Here is an 18,770-nt window from a genome sequence, read left to right as displayed (position 1 = left end):
GGGGACATGAGCTCCCGGTTTCTCCCAGTTCACCGTTAACGGTTCCCAGTCCATCCCAGTTCCCTCCTGAAACTTCCCAGCCCCCTCCCAGTCCCTCGCAAGAGCCCCGCCGCTGCCCCCAGCGCCCCGTGGCCGGCGAACGGCTCCCGGTAACCGGGGAGGGCTCCCCGGTAACGGGGGGAGGAGCGCGAAAACGAGCAGGCCGCGCGTGGTGACGTCATCCAGCCACGTGATCAGCGCCAGGGGGCGCAGCTCAGAGGGAAGGGGCGTGGCCAAAGAAAAAGGGGCGGAGCCAGCGCTGAGGTGGACGGAACCCATTGTGAGAGGAAAATGGGGGGGGGACGGCGCGAAGAGACCCCCGAAATGGGGGCTGGGGGAGGGGCAGAAAGACCCCAAAAATGGGTCTGGGGGAGGGGGGGCACCAGAACCCCCGAAATGAGTCTGGGGGCGGCACAGGAACCACAGAGACGCCGCGAGTGGGACCAAGAGCTTTTAAAAACACGGGTTGGGGGGGGGGGGGGGGGGCTCCCAAGTGTCCGTCTGTCCGGGAGGGGGAGGGGCGGCCCCCCAAAGCCCCTCCCCCCCCTCAAAAAAACACCCCCCCCCCCAAATTCAGGCACGTGAGGGGGGAGGGGTGGGGGAGGGCCGTCAGAACCCCATCCCCTCCCCCCTCCCCAAAATTCAATTCCCCCCCCCCCTTCCCTCCCCCCGCCCCCCAAAAAAAATGAGGGGGGGGGCGCAGAGTCCGGCCCGGGGGTCCCGGGGGTCTCATCCCGGGGGTCTCATCCCGGGGGTCCCGGGGTCCCCTCGGTGCTGGCGTTGTCCCCGTGGGGGGAGGGGCGCCCCCGGCTGTGTCCCCCCCAAGGTGGGGGAGGGGTCCGGGGGTCCCGTCCGGGGGTCCCGGGGGGTCCCCGGGGGGGGGTCCCGGGGGTCCCGGGGGGCTCCGGGGTCACCACAGGAGGTTGCGGCTCAGCACGGAGCGAACGTCGGGCCGTGAACCTGAATTTGAGGGAAAAACCCCAAAATGTGAGGGAAAAACGCAAAATGTGAGGGGAAAAACACAAAATGTGAGGGGAAAATGCAAAAATGTGAGGGGAAAACCCCAAAAATGTGAGGGAAAACGCAAAAATGTGAGGGGAAAAACACAAAATGTGAGGGGAAAATGCAAAAATGTGAGGGGAAAACGCAAAAATGTGAGGGGAAAACGCAAAAATGTGAGGGGAAAAACACAAAATGTGAGGGGAAAATGCAAAAATGTGAGGGGAAAATGCAAAAATGTGAGGGGAAAAACACAAAATGTGAGGGGAAAATGCAAAAATGTGAGGGGAAAATGCAAAAATGTGAGGGGAAAACCCCAAAAATGTGAGGGGAGAACCCAAAGTGTGTGGGGGGGAACCCAAAATGTGAGGGGAAAACCCCAAAAATGTGAGGGGAAAATGCAAAAATGTGAGGGGAGAACCCAAAGTGTGTGGGGGGGAACCCAAAATGTGAGGGGAAAACCCCAAAAATGTGAGGGGAAAATGCAAAAATGTGAGGGGAAAACCCCAAAAATGTGAGGGGAAAAACACAAAATGTGAGGGAAAAAAAACCAAAATGTGAGGGGAAAAACACAAAAAATGTGAGGGGAAAAACACAAAAAATGTGAGGGGAAAACCCCAAAATGTGAGGGGAAAACCCCAAAAATGTGAGGGGAAAACCCAAAATGTGAGGGGAAAACCCCCAAAATCCTCCCCAGGACACCCCAAAATCCTCCCAAATCCCAAAAATTTCTCCAGGACCACCCGAATTTCCCCCAAATCCCCATAAAATCACCCCTAAATCTCCTCCAGGACCCCCCAAATGCCCCTCAAATCCCCCCAGGACCCCCAAATCCCCCCCAAATCCCTCCAGAACCCCTCCAATTCCCCCCCAAATCCCTCCAGGACCCCCAAATCCCTCCAGGACCCCCAAATCCCCCCCAAATCTCCCCCAAATCCCCTCCTGGACCCCCAAATCCCCCTCAAATCCCTCCCAAACCCCCCCAAATCCTCCAAAAATTCCCCCAAAATCCCCCGCAAATCCCTCCCAAATCCCCCCAAACCTCTCCAGAACCCCCTAAATCCTTCCAGGACCCCATAAATCTCCCCCAAATCGCCCCCAAATCCCCCTCAATTACCCCCCAGATCCCCTCCAGGACCCCCAAAACTCCTCCAAATCCCCTTCAAATGCCCCCCAAGACCCCCAAATCCCCCCAGATCCCCTCCTGGACCCCTAAATCCCCCTCAAATCCCTCCCAAACCCCCGCAAATCCTCCCCAAATTCCCCCCAAACTGCCTCCAGGACCCCCAAAACCCCCCCAAAACCCCCAAATCCCCTCCAGGACCCCCAAATCCCCCCCAGATCCCCCCAAATCCCCTCCAGGAGCCCCCAAATCCCCTCCAGGACCCCCAAATCCCCCCCTAAATCCCCTCCAGGAGCCCCCAAATCCCCTCCAGGACCCCCAAATCCCCCCCTAAATCCCCTCCAGGACCCCCAATTCCCCCCCAAATCCCCCTCAAATCCCTCAAACCCCCCCAGGACCCCCAAATCCCCCCCAATCCCCCCAGCCCACCTGAGCGCGTCCAGCATGGGCAGCAGGTTCAGCAGGGCCGTGTCCCCGGGGTCACTGAACCACGACTTGATGGGGATGGCGTTGTCTGGGGGGGATTTGGGGGGGTTTTGGGGGGGGTCCCTGGGGGATTTGGGGGGTCCTGGGGGGATTCTGGGGGGTCCTGGGTGGGATTTGGGGAGATTTGGGGGTTTTTAGGGGAGGTTTTGGGGGTCTCCGGGGTCACTGAACCATAACTTGATGGGGATGGCGTTGTCTGGGGGGGTTGGGGGGGTTTTGGGGGGTCCCCAGGGGATTTGGGGGGTCCTGGAGGGGTTTGGGGGGTCCTGGGTGGGATTTGGGGGAGATTTGGGGGGTTTTAGGGGAGGTTTTGGGGGTCTCCGGGGTCACTGAACCATAACTTGATGGGGATGGCGCTGTCTGGGGGGATTTGGGGGGGTTTTGGGGGGTCCCCAGGGGATTTGGGGGGTCCTGGAGGGGTTTTGGGGGTCCTGGGTGGGATTTGGGGAATCCTGAGAGGATTTTGGGGGTCCTGAGGGAAATTTTGAGCTTCTGGGTGGGGTTTTGGGGGAACCTGGGAGAGGTTTGGGGGGTCTTGGGTGAGGTCTGGGGGGTCCTGGGGGAATTTTGGGGGTCCCCAGGGGATTTGGGGGGTCCTGGGGGAATTTTAGGGGGGATTTGGGGAGTTCTGGATGGGATTTGAGAGGATTTTTGGGGGAATTTCTGGGGATTTTGGGGCAACTTGAGCACGGGACTTTTGGGACATTTTGGGGATAATTTGGGACTATTTTTGGGGATATTTCTGGAACATTTTGGGAATTTTTGGGTACCTGGGAAGCTCTGACAAGCGCCAGGTGAGGTGCCCAGGATGACGACGCTGGACAGACCCCGGGGGGGTTTGGGGGGGATTTTTGGGGTGATTTTGGGGAGTTTCAGAACAGGGATTTTTGGGATATTTTGGGACTATTTTTTGGGGCTAATTTAGGATATTTTGGGTACCTGGGAGACTCTGACAGGTGCCAGGGGAGGTGCCCAGGATGACGATGCTGGACAGACCCCGGGGGGGTTTGGGTTTGATTTCTGGAGTGATTTTTGGGGTGATTTTGGGAATTTCAGGACGGGGATTTCTGGAATGTTCCATAAACATTTTTGGGGCTATTTTGGCACTTTTTGGGTACCTGGGTGGCTGCGGTAGGCGCCCGGGGAGGTGCCCAGGATGACGACGCTGGACAGACCCCGGGGGGTTTGGGGGGGATTTTTGGGTGATTTTTGGGTGATTTTGGGGAGTTTCAGAACAGGGATTTTTGGGATATTTTAGGAATATTTTTTGGGGCTATTTTGGCACTTTTTGGGTACCTGGGTGGCTGCGGTAGGCGCCGGGGGAGTTGTCCAGGATGACGATGCTGGACAGGTCGCTGTGCACCACCGACAGGTCCTTGATGTAACTGCCCAGCTCCAGCGTGCAGTGCTGGGGGCGGGGCCGCGTCAGGGACACGCCCACCGTGCCCCGGACACGCCCACCCTGCCCAGGACACGCCCACTGCGCCGGGGACACACCCACCGCACCTGGGACAACGCCCACTGCACCTGAGACACGCCCAGGGACATGCCCACCCCACCAGGGACACACCCAGGGACACGCCCACCTCACCTGGGACACGCCCCACTGCACCTGGAACACGCCATGGGACACACCCAACACACCTGGGACACACCCACTGTGCATAGGACACGCCCACCCCACCTGGGACACGCCCATTACACCTGGAACACGCCCACTGCAGCTGGGACACACCCAGGGCCACGCCCATCTTACCTGGACACAAGCCTGGACACGCCCACCTCACCTGGACACACCCATGGACACGCCCACCTGACCTGGACACGCCCAACGTGTGGCTGATGATGAACCCAGTCTCTCACCTATCCCAGTCTCACCTGTACCCCAGGTGTGTGTCTCACCTGTCGGCAGTAGTGGTGGCTGAGGCTGTCCCAGTGTTACCTGTCCCAGTGTTACCTGTGCAGGTATGTCTACCCCAGGGTTACCTGCCCAGTGTCACCTGTCCCAGTGTTACCTGTCTCACCTGCCCAGGTGTGTCTCACCTGTCTCACCTGTACCCCAGGTGTGTGGCTCACCTGTCTCACCTGCCCAGGTGCTCTCACCTGTCGGTAGTAGCGGTGGTTGAGGCTGTCCCAGGGTTACCTGTATCCCAGGGTTACCTGTCCCAGGGTTACCTGTATCCCAGGGTTACCTGCCCAGTGTTACCTGCCCAGTGTTACCTGTGCAGGTGGGTGTGTCTCACCTGTCTCACCTGTACCCCAGGTGCTCTCACCTGTCGGCAGTAGCGGCGGTTGAGGCGGTCCCAGTGTTACCTGTATCCCAGGGTTACCTGTCCCAGGGTTACCTGTCTCACCTGTACCCCAGGTGTGTCTCACCTGTACCCCAGGTGTGTCCCACCTGTCTCACCTGTACCCCAGGTGTGTGGCTCACCTGTCGGTAGTAGCGGCGGTTGAGGCTGTCCCCACACCTGTCCCAGGGTTACCTGTCCCAGGGTTACCTGTGCAGGTGTGTCTCACCTGCCCAGGTGTGTGGCTCACCTGTCGGCAGTAGTGGCGGTTGAGGCTGTCCCAGTGTTACCTGTCCCAGTGTCACCTGTCTCACCTGTACCCCAGGTGTGTCTCACCTGCCCAGGTGTGTGGCTCACCTGTCGGCAGTAGCGGCGGTTGAGGCTGTCCCCACACCTGTCCCAGTGTTACCTGTATCCCAGGGTTACCTGTGCAGGTGTGTCTCACCTGCCCAGCTGTGTGGCTCACCTGTCGGTAGTAGTGGCGGTTGAGGCTGTCCCAGTGTTACCTGTATCCCAGGGTTACCTGTCCCAGGGTTACCTGTATCCAGGGTTACCTGTACAGGTGTGTCTCACCTGTACCCCAGGTGCTCTCACCTGTCGGTAGTAGCGGCGGTTGAGGATGCTGCGGTTGTTGTCCAGCTTGTCGCCACGGCGCAGCCGTAGATCTCCATGCTGGCCGTGAACACCACCAGCTCGTACCACTGGCTCACCTGGGGAAATTGGGGGAAATTCACACGATTTTGGGAAAAATCAGGAATTTTAGGGAATTTTGGGGTGATTTGAGGGGATTTTGGCGGTCTCAGGTGGGGTTTGGGGCCGTGGATCTCCATGCTGGCCGTGAGCACCACCAGCTCGTACCACTGGCTCACCTGGGGAAAATTGGGCAAAATTCATGCGATTTTGGGAAAATTCACGAATTTTGGGGGAAATTCATGAATTTTGGGGTGTTTTGGGCGGATTTGAGGGGATTTTGGGGGTCTCAGGTGGGATTTGGGGCCGTGGATCTCCATGCTGGCCATGAACACCACCAGCTCGTACCACTGGCTCACCTGCGGGATTTGGGGGAAATTCACAGGATTTTGGGAAAAATTCCCAGAATTTTGGGGGAAATTTGTGAATTTTAGGGGATTTTGGGGTGATTTGAGGGGATTTTGGAAGGTTTGGGGGGTCTCAGGTGGGATTTGGGGCCATGAACACTCCCAGCTCACCTGGATTGGGAATTTTGGAGATTTTTTGGGATTTTTGAAGAGTTTAGAAGGAATTTGAGGACATTTTGGGTGGATTTTGGGGTGAATTTGGGGCTTTTTGGGGTTCACTCACCACCTCCAGGAAGAAATCCACGTGGGGCCGTTTGTGCACGAAGAACCTCACGGGGTGTTTGTCGATCACCACCTGGGGGACCCCAAAATCAGCCCGGGACCCCAAAAATCCACCCCAAACCCCCCAAAATCAGCCCTGGGAACCCCAAAATTCCACCCCAAACCCCCCAAAATTCCACCCAAAAACCCCCCAAAATCAGCCCTGGGAACCCAAAATCAGCCCTGGGACCCCCAAAATTCCACCCAAAACCCCCCAAAATCAGCCGTGGGACCCCAAAATCAGCCGTGGGACCCCAAAATTCCACCAAAGACCCCCAAAATCAGCCCCAGGACCCCAAAATTCCACCCCAAACCCCCCAAAATCAGCCCTGGGAACCCAAAATCAGCCCCGGGACCCCAAAATTCCACCAAAGACCCCCAAAATCAGCCCTGGGACCCCAAAATCAGCCCCAGGACACCAAAATCAGCCCTGGGACCCCCAAAATTCCACCCAAAACCCCCCAAAATCAGCCTCAGGATCCCAAAATCAGCCCCAGGACCCCAAAATTCCACCAAAGACCCCCAAAATCAGCCCTGGGACCCCAAAAATCACCCCCAGGACACCAAAATCAGCCCCAGGACCCCAAAAATCCACCCCGAACCCCCCAAAATCAGCCCTGGGACCCCAAAATCAGCCCAGGACCCCAAAATTCACCCCAAACCCCTCAAAATCTCCCAAAGTCTCCCCAAAGTTCCCCAAATTCTCCAAAATCCCCCAAAAAACCTCAGTGAAGTGCCTAAAAACTTCCCTCAAATCCCCACAAACTGCCCCAAATCCCTTCCAAACCCCTCAAATTCTTCCCAAAATCACCCAAATTCCCCCCAAATCCCCCCAGACCTTGAGGATGAAGTCGGGGGGGGTCCCGGGCCGCACCGTGGGCCTTATGACACCCAAAAAACCCCCAAAAAACCAAAAAAACTCCCCCAAAACTGCCCCAAATCCCTCCCAAACCCCCCAAAATTCCCAAAATCTTGCCCAAAATGCCCCAAAATTGCGGAATTTGGCCCCAGACCTTGAGGATGAAGTCGGGGGGGGTCCCGGGCCGCACCGTGGGCCTCAGGATGCCCCAAAAACACCCAAAAAAACCCCAAAAACTCCCCAAAAACTGCCCCAAATCCCTCCCAAATCCCCCAAAATGCCCCAAAATTGTGGAATTTTCCCCCAAATCGCGCCAGACCTTGAGGATGAAGTCGGGGGGGGGTCCCGGGCCGCACCGTGGGCCGCAGGACGCCGTCGTGGTGGGAGTGGATCAGGGTCTCGTCCAGGTCCAGCACCAGGATCTTCCTCTTCACCTGGTCTGGGGCAAAATCCCCCAAATTTGGGCAAAATCGGGGAATTTCGGGCAGAATTCGGGGGTTTGAGGAGGAAATGTGGAGATCTGAGGCAGAATTTGGGGGTTTGGGGGGGAAATTTGGGGATTTGGGGGCAAAATTTGGGGGTTTGGGGCAAAATTTGGGGGTTTAGGGGCAGAATTTGGGGGTTTGGGGAGAAAATTTGGCGTTTTGGGGGCAAATTTGGGGATTTGGGGGCAAAATTTGGGGGTTTGGGGTAAAAATTTGGGGATTTAGGAGCAAAATTTGTGTGTTCGGGAGAAAATCTGGCGATTTGGGGGGAAAATTTTGGGGGTTGAACTCGTTTTCTCTTAATTTTAGGATTTCCCACACCAAATTTTGGATTTCCCAGCGGAATTTTGAGATTCTGTCACGAATTTTGGGGTTCTGTCCTGAAATTTTGCATTTTTCACCCCAAATTTTGGGGTTTTCTCCCCAGTGTTGGGGTTTCCTCACCAGTTCTGGGATTTGCCACCCCAAATTTTGGGTGTTTCTCCCCAATTTTGGGATTTGCCACCCCAAATTTTGGGTGTTTCTCCCCAATTTTGGGATTTTGCCACCCCAAATTTGGGGTTTTCTGCCCAGTTTTGGGTTTTTCTCCCCAGGTTTCGGGTTTCCTCCCCAATTTTGGTTCTTTCTGCCCAGTTTTTGGGTTTCCCACCCCAACTTTTGGGTTTTTCTGCCCAGTTTCGGGTGTTTCTCCCCAATTTTGGGATTTCCCACCCCAAATTTTGGGTGTTTCTCCCCAATTTTGGGACTTCCCCCCCAGTTTTGGGTTTTCCTCCTCAATTTTGGGTTTTCTCCCCAGTTCTGGGATTTCCCACCCCAATTTTGGGATTTTCTCACCAGTTTTGGGGTTTTCCACCCATTTTGGGTTTTTTCTCCCCAATTTTGGGATTTCCCACACCAAATTTTGGTTTTTTTCTCCACACTTTTGGGGTTTCCTCCCCAGTTTTGGGATCTCCCACCCCAAATTTTGCGTCTTCCTCCCCAATTTTGGGATTTCCCACCCCAATTTTGGGTTTTTCTCCCCAGTTTTGGGGTTTTCCACCCAAGTTTTGGTTCTTTCTGCCCAGTTTTTTGGTTTCCCACCCCAACTTTTGGGTTTTTCTGCCCAGTTTTGGGTGTTTCTCCCCAATTTTGGGATTTTCTCCCCAATTTTGGGTTTTTCTGCCCAGTTTTGGGGTTTTCCACCCAAGTTTTGCGTTTTTCTCCCTAGTTTGGGGATTTCCCATCCCAAATTTTGGGGTTTTCTCACCAGTTTGGTGATTTCCCACCCCAATTTTGGGGTTTTCTCTCCAATTTTGGGATTTTTCTCCTCAGTTCTGGGTTTTTCTCCCCAGTTCTGGGATTTCCACCCCAAATTTTGGGATTTCCTCCCCCGACTTTGGGGTTTTGGACTCACTCAGGCGGTTCCTGGAGATGGGGGACAGGGCAGCACGTCGTAGCGCACGGTCTGGTACTGGATCACCTGGCAAACCCCAAATTTGGGGGACCCCAACATTCGGGAATCCCCAAATTCCATCAGGGAGAGCCCAAAAATCCTCCCCCCAAAAAAAACCCCAAAATTTCGGAGCTTCCTGAGCCCCCCCAGGGGATTTTTGGAGGGAAAAACCCCCAAAAATGGGTCGGAACCCCCAAAATTCACCCCAAAAACCCTAAAAATTCTCTGACATTTCATCAAAATCAAAAAAAAATCCCAAAAATTTCCCCAAAATCCCTCAAAAATCTCCTCACAATCCACCCAAATTCCATCAAAACCCCCTCAAAACCTCTTTAAATTCCACAAAACGCCCAAATTTGTCCCAAATTTCCCCAAATTTTCACCAATTCCACCCAAAATTCCACAAAAACGCCTCAAAATTCCCCAAAATCCCCCTGGGGACCCCAAAAATTCTCCCCAAATTCCCTGAAATGTCCCAAAAGTCCCAAAAAATTCCCCCAAATCCCTAAAAATCCCCCCAAAACTCCATCGAAATTCCCCTAAACCCCCCCAGAAATCCCTCAGGACTCCCAAATCCCCAAAAATTCCCAGAAATGTCATAAAAGCCCCCCAAAATTCCCCAAATACCTCAAAAATTCCCAAAAAGTTTCCCCAAAGTTCTCAGAAATCCCCCCAAATCCCTCAAAAAAATCCCAAAATTCCCAGAAATTTCCTCAAATCCCCCAGAATTCCCAAAATTCCAAAAAAATTCCCTGAATTTCCCCCAAAAATCCCTAAAATTCCCCCAAAATACCGAAAAATTCTCTCAGAGTCCCCCAAAACTTCCAGAAATTCCCAAAAAATCTCCCCAAAATTCACAGAAATTCCCCCAAAATTCCCTGAAATTCCCCAAAAAGTTCCCAAATCCCTCAAAAATTCCCAGAAATCCCCAAAAAATTCTCCCAGATTCCCCCGAAATTTCCAGGAATTCCCAAAAATCCCTCCAAAATTGCCAAAAATTCCCCCCAAATCCCAAAATTCCCCCAAAAATCCCAAAGGTTCCCCAAAAATTCCCCAAAATTCCCCCCAAAAGTTCCCAGAAATGTCCCAAATTCCCCAGGAATTCCCATAAATTCCAAAATTCCCCCAAATTTCCTGGGAATTCCCAGGTTTCCATTCCGGGGCCCTCCCGGCCCCTCCCCCATCCCAAAATAGCCCCGGCCCCTCCCCCACCCCCCCCCCCGTGACCCCCCCGGGCCGGATTCAACCTTGAGCCGCCGGGAAATTCCCAAAATCCCAAATTTCCCCCAAAATCCTCCCAAAAAAAGCCAAAGTTGCCCTGAAATGACCCCAGGAGAGCCCAAAATTCCCCAAAAATTCAAAAATTCCCCCCAAAAAATCAAAAATTCCCCCCAAAAAATCAAAAGTTTCCCAAAAATCAAGAATTCTCCCAAAAAAATCAAAAATTCCCCCAAAAAATCCCCCACGGGACCCCCGAGCCTCAAACGGCCCAAATTTATCCAAAATAGCCCAAAATATCCTGAGTTTATCAAAAAATATCCCAGATTTATCCCAAAATATCCTCAATTTATCAAAAACATCCTGAATTTATCCAAAATATCCTGAATTCATCCCAAAATATCCTGAACTTACCCCTAAAATTCCCAAATTTATCCAAAGTATCTTGAATTTATTTAAAAAATCCCTAATTTATCCAAAATACCCCAAATTTATCCCAAAATAGCTCAAGTTTATCCAAAATATCCTGAATTTCTCCCAAAAAATCCCAAATTTATCCCAAAATAATCCTAAATTTATCCAAAATATTCCTGATTTACCTCAAAATACCCCAAATTTAGCCAAAACAGCCCAAATTTATCTCAAAAAACCTCTGAATTTATCCCAAAATATCCCAAATTTTCCACCCAAAACTGCCTGGAAATTCCCCCCAAACTTCTGCAAAAATTCCCTAAAAAACACCAAGAATTCCCAAAAAACGCCCAAAATTCCCAGAAAACTCCAAAGATTCCCCAAAATTTGCCCCAAATATTCCCTCAGAATCCCCAAGCCCCGGGAAATTCCAAAAAAATCCTAAAATTTGTTTTCAAAACCCCCAAAATTCCCCAAAACTCCCCCAAAAAATCCAAAATCGAAATATAAATACAGCAAAATTCCTAAAAAAAAAACCAAAAAAAATTTTAAAACCTCAAAAGTTCCAACACAGTTCCCAAAATTCCCTCAAAATTCCCCAAAAACTCCAAAATATTCCCAAATCCCTAAAAAAATTAAGAAAATCTTGAAAAATCCTCCCCATTTCCCTAAAATTTCCCCCAAAAAAATCCCAAAATTCACCCAAATTCCCCCATAATTCCCAAAAATTCCCCAAAAATTCCCAAATTCCCCCCAAATTCTCCAAAAATTCCAAAAAAATTCCTAAAATTCTCCCAAATCTCCCCAAAATTCAAAAAAATTCCAGGAAATTCCCAAATTCCCCCAAAATCCTCCCAAAAATCCTCCAAATTCCCCCAAAATGCCCCAAATTCCCCCCAAAAAATTCCCAAAATTCCCCCAAAAATCCCGAAAAAATTTTAAAAAATTTCTAAATTCCCCCAAAATTCCCCAAAATTCCCCCAAAATTCTCAAAATTTCCCCCAAAATTCCCAAAATTCAAAAAAAATCCCCCAAAACCTCCCCGGAAATTCCCGCTTTCCTCCCTCCGGTGCCCCTCGGTCCCTCCTGGTGCCTCTCCCGTTATCCCGGTCCCGTTCCCGTTCCCGTTATCCCGGTCCCATCCCGTTCCCGTTATCCCGGTCCTGTCCCGTTCCCGCTATCCCGTTCCCGTTCCCGTTATCCCGGTCCTGTCCCGTTCCCGTTATCCCGGTTCTGTCCCGCCCCGTTCCCGTTATGTCGGTTCCATTCCCAGTCCCGTTCCCGTTATCCCACTTCTGTTCCTGATCCCGTTCCTGTTATCCCGCTCCCGTTCGCGCTGCATTCCCGTTATCCCGGCCCCGTTCCTGATCCCGTTCCCGTTATCTCGGTTCTCTCCCAGTCCCATTCCCGTTATCCCGCTCCCGTTCCCGGTCCCGTTCCCGTTATCCCGGTTCCATTCCTGATCCCACTCCCATTATCCTGGTCCCGTTCCTCATCCCGTTCCCATTATCCCGGTTCTGTCCCGGCCCCGTTCCCGTTATGTCGGTTCCATTCCCAGTCCCGTTCCCGTTATCCCACTTCTGTTCCTGATCCCGTTCCTGTTATCCCGCTCCCGTTCGCGCTGCATTCCCGTTATCCCGGCCCCGTTCCTGATCCCGTTCCCGTTATCTCGGTTCTCTCCCAGTCCCATTCCCGTTATCCCGCTCCCGTTCCCGGTCCCGTTCCCGTTACCCCCGGTTCCATTCCTGATCCCACTCCCGTTATCCCAGCCCCGTTCCCGGTCCCGTTCCCGTTCTCCCGGTCCTGTCCCGGTTCCCCTCTCTGCTCCCGTTCCCGTTCCCCCCGGTACTGCTCTCCTTCCACTCCCAGCTCCCCCGCTCTGTTCCCGTTATCCCGGTTCTGTCCCGGTCCCACTCCCGTTATCCCACTCCCGTTCCCGCTGCATTCCCGTTACCCCGGCCCCGTTCCCGTTACCCCGGCCCTGTTCCTGGTCCCACTCCCGTTATCCCGGTTCTGTCCCGGTCCCCTTCCCGTTGTCCCAGTCGCATTCCCGTTATCCCGGTTCCATTCCTGGCCCCGTTCCCGTTACCCCGGTTCCATTTCCCATCTCGCTCCCGTTACCCCGGTTCTGTCCCAGTCCCATTCCCGTTATCCCGGTTCTGTCCCAGTCCCGTTCCCGTTATCCCGGTTACGCTCCCGCTCCCTCCCCGTTATCCCCTCTCCGTTCCCGTTACCCTCTCCCTGTCCCCGCTCCCTTCCCGTTAATCCTCCTCCGTCCCCGTTAACCCCACCCCGTTCCCGCTCTCCCCGCTCGGTTCCCGTTACTCCCGGTCCCGGTCCCGTTCCATTCCCGTTAATCCCGTTCCATTCCCGTTATCCCCTCTCCGTTCCTGTTAATCCCGGTCCCGTTCCATTCCCGTTATCCCCGGTCCCTCCCCGTTCCCCCCGCTCGGTTCCGGTTAATCCCGGTGCCGGTGCCCGCTGCCCGGTGGCGGTGCCGGTACTCACGGTGCGGACCTGCCTCCGCAGCAGGTAGAGCACGAAGCTCCAGAGTTTGGCGGCGAAGGCCACGAAGGAGCGGAGGCCGAGCAGGCACTGGCTCCGCATCATCCCGGTACCGGCGCCGGTACCGGCCCCGGCCGCCCCGCGCCCCAGCTCCGCCAGCTTCGCCGCGGCCCCGCCGCCGCCGCTGCGGCCCCCCCCGGCCAGGGAGGCGCTGCCGGGGGCGGCCCCGGGCGCGCTCGGGGGCTCCGGGCCCTCACCGGGGCTCCGCCGCGGCCGCCGCCATGGCCGCCATCGCCCCGGGGCACTTCCGGCAGCAGCGCTTCCGGGGCACGCACGGGGGACGGGGCTACGCACGAGGGAGGCGTGGCCACAGTACCATGTGCATGAATGGAGGGGGCGGAGCTTAAATGAGGAGAATGGAAGGGGTGGGGCTGAGGGGCGGGGCTATGTAAATGAGCGGCGCGGTCGCGTTGCTATAGCGAGCGGACAGTGATTGACAGCGCCGTTATGGAAATGAAGGGGGCGTGGCTTGTGCCGTTGGGAGCAGTTCGGGCTGACATGATTGACAGCGCGTATGTAAATTAGGGGCGTGGTTTCTGCCGTTGGGATCGGCTCAGGCTGAAATGATTGACAGCGTGTATGTAAATTAGGGGCGGGGTTTCTGCTACTGGAATGAATGCACGGGGAGAGATTGACCGGTCGCTTATGCAAATTAAGGGGCGTGGTTTTCATTATTAAAGATAATTAATGTCAAATAGTTATGATTGAATTATGTAAATAAGGGGCGTGGCTTACCAAAAGGGTCACAGCCAACTTCTTCTTTTATGCAAATTTATGTAAATGAAGGGGAGCAACAGTGTGGACCACAGATATTTCACTTATGCAAATTAAGGGGCGTGGTTCCTACTGTAAAACACGTGGTTTGTTATATTTAAATGAGAGGCGTGGTCTCCTCTTGAAGCCCCGCCCACCTCCCAACCCCCTGAGGCCCCCACCCCCAAAATTTGGGGATTTTTCCCCCAAAAATTTGGGATTTCCCCTCCCAAAGTCTGAGGTTTTCCCGCCAAAAATTGGGGATTTCCCGCCTAAACCTGGGGGATCCCCCACCCAAAATCTGAGGATTTTTTTCCCCTAAAATTGGTATTTGTTCCCCAAAATTTGGGATTTGTCTTTCCCTAAATTTGGGATTTTTCTCCCCCTAAAATTGGGAATTTTTTCCCCCAAACTTTGGGATTTTTTTCTTCTAAAATTGGGATTTTTTTGCCCTAAAATTGGGATTTTTTTCCCCCCAAAAAATCTGGGATTTTCACCCCTAAATTTGGGATTTTTTTCCCCCTAAATTTGGGATTTTTTTCCCAAACTTTGGGATTTTCACCACTAAAATTGGGATTTTTTTTTCCCCTAAAATTGGGAATTTTTTCCCCCAAAACTTTGGGATTCTGTTTCCCTAAAATTGGGAAATTTTTTCCCCCTAAATTTGGGAATTTTTTTGCCCTACATTTGGAATTTTTCCCCCCAAATTTTGGGATTTTGCCCCGAAAGGACCAGGGCGGGTGGGGGAGGGGCAGCTCCTTTATTCGGGTCCCGTTTTTGGGGCTTTTCCCCCCAAATTTGGGGCTCCCGGGGGGGGTCACAGCTCCAGGTCCTCGTCGGGGTCCTCGGGGTCCTCGGGGGGCGCCTCGGGCTCCAGCCTGGGGGAATTTGGGGCAAATTCGGGGGATTTTGGGAAAATTGAGGGAAAATTGAGGGATTTTGGGAAAAAATTGGGAATTTTGGGGGGAAATTTGGGGATTTTAGGGAAAATTTGGAGAATCTGGGGGAAAATTGGGGAATTTTAGGAAAATTTGGGAGGAAATTTGGGAGATTTTAGGAAAATTTGGGGAGTTTTGGGGGAAATTGGGGGATTTTGGGAAAAAAAAAGGGAATTTTGGGGCGAAATTTGGGGAATTTTGGGGAAATTTGGACAGTTTTGGGGGAAAATTTGGGAATTTTAGGGAAAATTTGGAGAATCTGGGGAAAAATTGGGGAATTTGAGGAAAATTTGGGAGGAAAATTTGGGGAGTTTAGGGGGAAAATTGGGGATTTGGGGAAAATTTGGGAGATTTTGGAGGAAATTCAGGGAATTTTGGGAAAAATTGGGGGGTTGGAGGGAATTTGGGGGAATTTGGGGCGATTTTTAAGGATTTGAGGAATTCCAAAGATTTTTTGGGGGTTTTGGGGTAAATTTTTGGGGGATTTTGGGGCAATTTTGGGGGGATTTTGGGGTAAATTTTGGGGGGATTTTTAGCAATTTTTTGGGGTTTTTAAAGGGGATTTTGGGGGAATTTTGGAGTTTTTTTGGGAGGAATTTTAGGGGTTTTTTTTGGCAGATTTTGGGGGGATTTTTAGCAAATTTTTGGTGTTTTTTAAGGGGGTTTTTGGTGAGTTTTGGGAGGAATTTTAGGGCTTTTTTGGGGGGATTTCAGCCAATTTTTGGGGAGTTTTGGGGGGAACTGGGGAGGAACTTTAGGGGGATTTGGGGAGGAATTTCAGGTTTTTTTCAGTGGAATTTTGGGGTGATTTTGGGGGGATTTGAGCAATTTTTTGGGCTTTTTTAAAGGGATTTTGGGGGGGATGTTGAGGGGTTTTTGGGAGGGATTTCAGGGTTTTTTTGGTGGATTTTGGGGAGGATTTTTAGCAAATTTTCGGGGTTTTTTAAGGGGATTTTGGGGGGTTTTTGGGAGGAATTTTAGGGGGATTTGGGGAGGAATTCCAGGGATTTTTCAGTGGATTTTTGGGGTGATTTTGGGGGGATTTGGGGTCCCCAGACTCACCTGGGCAGGTACGGGGGGGTCAGGGCCGCCCTCGCCCCCCGCTCGGCCCCCCGACAGCCCCAGGCGGAAGGTCACGGGGGTCACCCCCAAATTTGGGGAGTTTTGGGGCTTTTTGGGCTCTCCCCAATTTGGGGAGGGGTCCCCCAAGGGTCGGGGGGGGGTCGGGCTGGGGGGGCCCCCCCAAGGAACCGTCGGGGAGGAGGGTGAGGGTCTCCTGGGGGGAGGGGAGAGGATGAAAGACCCCAAAATTCACCCCAAACTCACCACAAAATCAGCTCAAAACCCACCCCAAAATCACCTCAAATTGCCCAAAATTCACCCCAAAATCACCACAAAATCAACACAAAATTCACCCCAAATTTCTCCCAAAATTCATCCCAAAATTGCCTCAAAATCAGCCCAAATTTGACCCCAAAAATACCCAAAATTCTCCCAAAATCTAACCCCAAAAACAAGCTCAAAATCCATCCCAAAATTACCTCAAATTGCCCCAAAATTCACCCTAAAATTCACCCTAAAAATATCCCAAAATCCCCACAAAATCCCCCCAGGACCCCCAAAATCCCCCCAGGACCCCCCAAAATCCCCCCAGGACCCCCCAAAATCCCCCTAAAATCCCCCCAGGACCCCCCAAAATCCCCCCAGGACCCCCCAAAATTCCCCCAGGACCCCCCAAAATCCCCCCAGGACCCCCAAAATCCCCCCAGGACCCCCCAAAATCCCTTCAGGACCCCCCAAAATCCCCCCAGGACCCCCCAAAATCCCTTCAGGACCCCCCAAAATCCCCCCAGGACCCCCAAATCCCCCCAGCCCCCCCCACCTGGAGGGGTCCCCCCCCTTTCTGGGGGTCCCTGAGCAGCCTCAGCCTCCGGGGGGCTCCGGGGGTCTCGGGGGGCCCCCCCAGGATCAGCTGGGCCCGGGCGAGACCCCCGAGAGCCCCCAAAACTGGGGGGGGGTGCAGGTCCTGGTGCAGCAGCGCCACAATTCGGGGAGGGGGGCTCTGGGAGGGGGCATTGGGGACCCCCAAAACCCCAAAAATTTGGTCAAAATTCCTTAAAATCGCCTAAAAAAAACCCTCAAGACCCCCAAAATCCTCCCAAACCCACCCAGAATCTCCCCAAAATTTTCCAGGATCTTCCTAACCCTCCTAAATCCCCCAAAATTCCCCCCAAATCCCCAAAATTGCTGCCAAATCCCCACAAAAATCACCCAAATCCCCCCAAACTGCCCCAAAATCCCCCCAAAATCCCCCCAAATCCCCCCAAATCCCCCAAATTTCCCCAAACCCTCCCCAAACCTCCCCAAATCACCCCCAAATACCCCCAAACCTTCCCCAGACCCCCCAAACCTCCCCAAACTTCCCCAAATCCCCCCCAAAATCCCCAAATTTCCTCCCAAATCCCCCTCAATCTCCCCAAAGCCCCCTCAAACCCACCCAAATCCCCCCAATTTCCCCCCAAAATCCCCAAATCCCCCCAATCCCCCCCCCAAACCTCCCCAAATCCCCCCCCAAAATCCCTATCAAACGCCCCCAAACCCCCCAAATCCCCCCAAATTTCCCCCAAATCTCCCTCAAACCCCCCCAAATCCCCCCTAAATCCCCCCAAATTTCCCCAAATCCCCCCCAAAACCCCCCCAAATCCCCCTAAATCCCCCCAAATTTCCCCAAACCCCCCAAAACCCCCCCAAATCCCCCCTAAATCCCCCCAAATTTCCCCAAACCCCCCAAATCTCCCCCAAATCTCCCCCAAATCCCCCCCCAAATCGCCCCCAAATTTCCCCAAACCCCCCAAAATCCCATCAAACCCCCCTAAATCCCCCCAAATTTCCCCAAACCCCCCCAAACCCCCCAAATCTCCCCCAAATCCCCCCCAAATCTCCCCCAAATCGCCCCCAAATTTCCCCAAACCCCCCCAAAATCCCCCCCAAAATTCCCCCCAAGCCCCCTCACCGTGGGGGGAGCCCCCCCCAGCAGCGCCCCCAGCCCGCGGCAGAGGCGGGGGAGGGGCTCCCGCAGCAGGGCCCAGCTCAGCGAGTCCAGCACGAGGGTCCGGGACCCCCCCGGGGGGCGGGGCAGCCCCCCCAGCGCCCCCCCAGGAGCCCCCCCGGGCCGGGGGCGCCCGGCCCAGCCAGCCCAGGGGGTCCCCGAAAAGGTCCCGGAAGTGCAGCCTGGAAATTGGGGGGGGTTTGGGGATTTTGGGGGGGATTTGGGGGAGTTTGGGGGGGAAATTGGGGGATTTTGGGGGGGTTTGGGGGGTTTTTGGGGGAAATTGGGGGATTTTAGGGGGGAAATTGGGAGGGTTTGGGGGGTTTAGGGGGGATTTGGGGGAAATTTGGGGATTTTGGGGGGAAATTGGGGGATTTTGGGGGGGAATTGGGGGGATTTGGGGATTTTTGGGGGATTTTGGGGGGGATTTGGGGGGAAATTGGGGGGGTTTTTGGGATTTGGGGATTTTAGGGGGGAAATTGGGGGGGGTTGGGGGAAATTGGGGGGAAATTGGGGGGGGTTGGGGGAAATTTAGGGATTTTGGGGGGGATTTGGGGGAAATTGGGGGGGATTTGGGGATTTAGGGGGATGTTGGGGGGGGTTGGGGGATTTGGGGGGGAAATTGGGGGATTTTGGGGGGGACTTGGGGATTTTGGGGGGGATTTTGGGATTTTAGGGGGGGGAAATTGGGGGGGTTTGGGGGAAATTGGGGGATTTTGGGGGAAATTGGGGGGGATTTGGGGATTTTTGGGGGAAATTGGGGGGAT

At 53.8% G+C, this 18,770-nt stretch overlaps 1 protein-coding gene and 1 long non-coding RNA gene across 2 annotated transcripts; both read right to left on the bottom strand.

The window, feature by feature from the left end:
- Nucleotides 1-782: 782 nt before the first annotated feature.
- LOC135287482 (CTD nuclear envelope phosphatase 1-like) lies at nt 783-17,219 on the bottom strand. Its single transcript, XM_064400786.1, is given in 13 exon segments — nt 783-999; nt 2,591-2,675; nt 3,944-4,055; nt 5,530-5,582; nt 5,585-5,645; nt 6,256-6,327; nt 7,307-7,349; nt 7,516-7,591; nt 9,031-9,057; nt 9,060-9,096; nt 13,207-14,894; nt 16,017-16,230; nt 16,837-17,219. Coding segments are annotated over 11 exon segments (885 nt in total). The 5' UTR covers nt 13,309-14,894; nt 16,017-16,230; nt 16,837-17,219.
- Nucleotides 4,575-5,049, bottom strand: LOC135287338 (uncharacterized). Its single transcript, XR_010351059.1, has 3 exons — nt 4,900-5,049; nt 4,663-4,690; nt 4,575-4,604 (listed from the first exon to the last, which is right to left on the bottom strand). It is a non-coding gene; the product is annotated as an uncharacterized LOC135287338 (long non-coding RNA).
- Nucleotides 17,220-18,770: the final 1,551 nt, after the last annotated feature.

The sequence above is a fragment of the Passer domesticus genome, chromosome 29, assembly GCF_036417665.1.
Source record: "Passer domesticus isolate bPasDom1 chromosome 29, bPasDom1.hap1, whole genome shotgun sequence".
NCBI classification, from domain to species: domain Eukaryota; kingdom Metazoa; phylum Chordata; class Aves; order Passeriformes; family Passeridae; genus Passer; species Passer domesticus.
The sequence above is the reverse complement of the archived record's forward strand: the minus strand, read 5'-3'. Positions and strand labels throughout refer to the sequence as shown.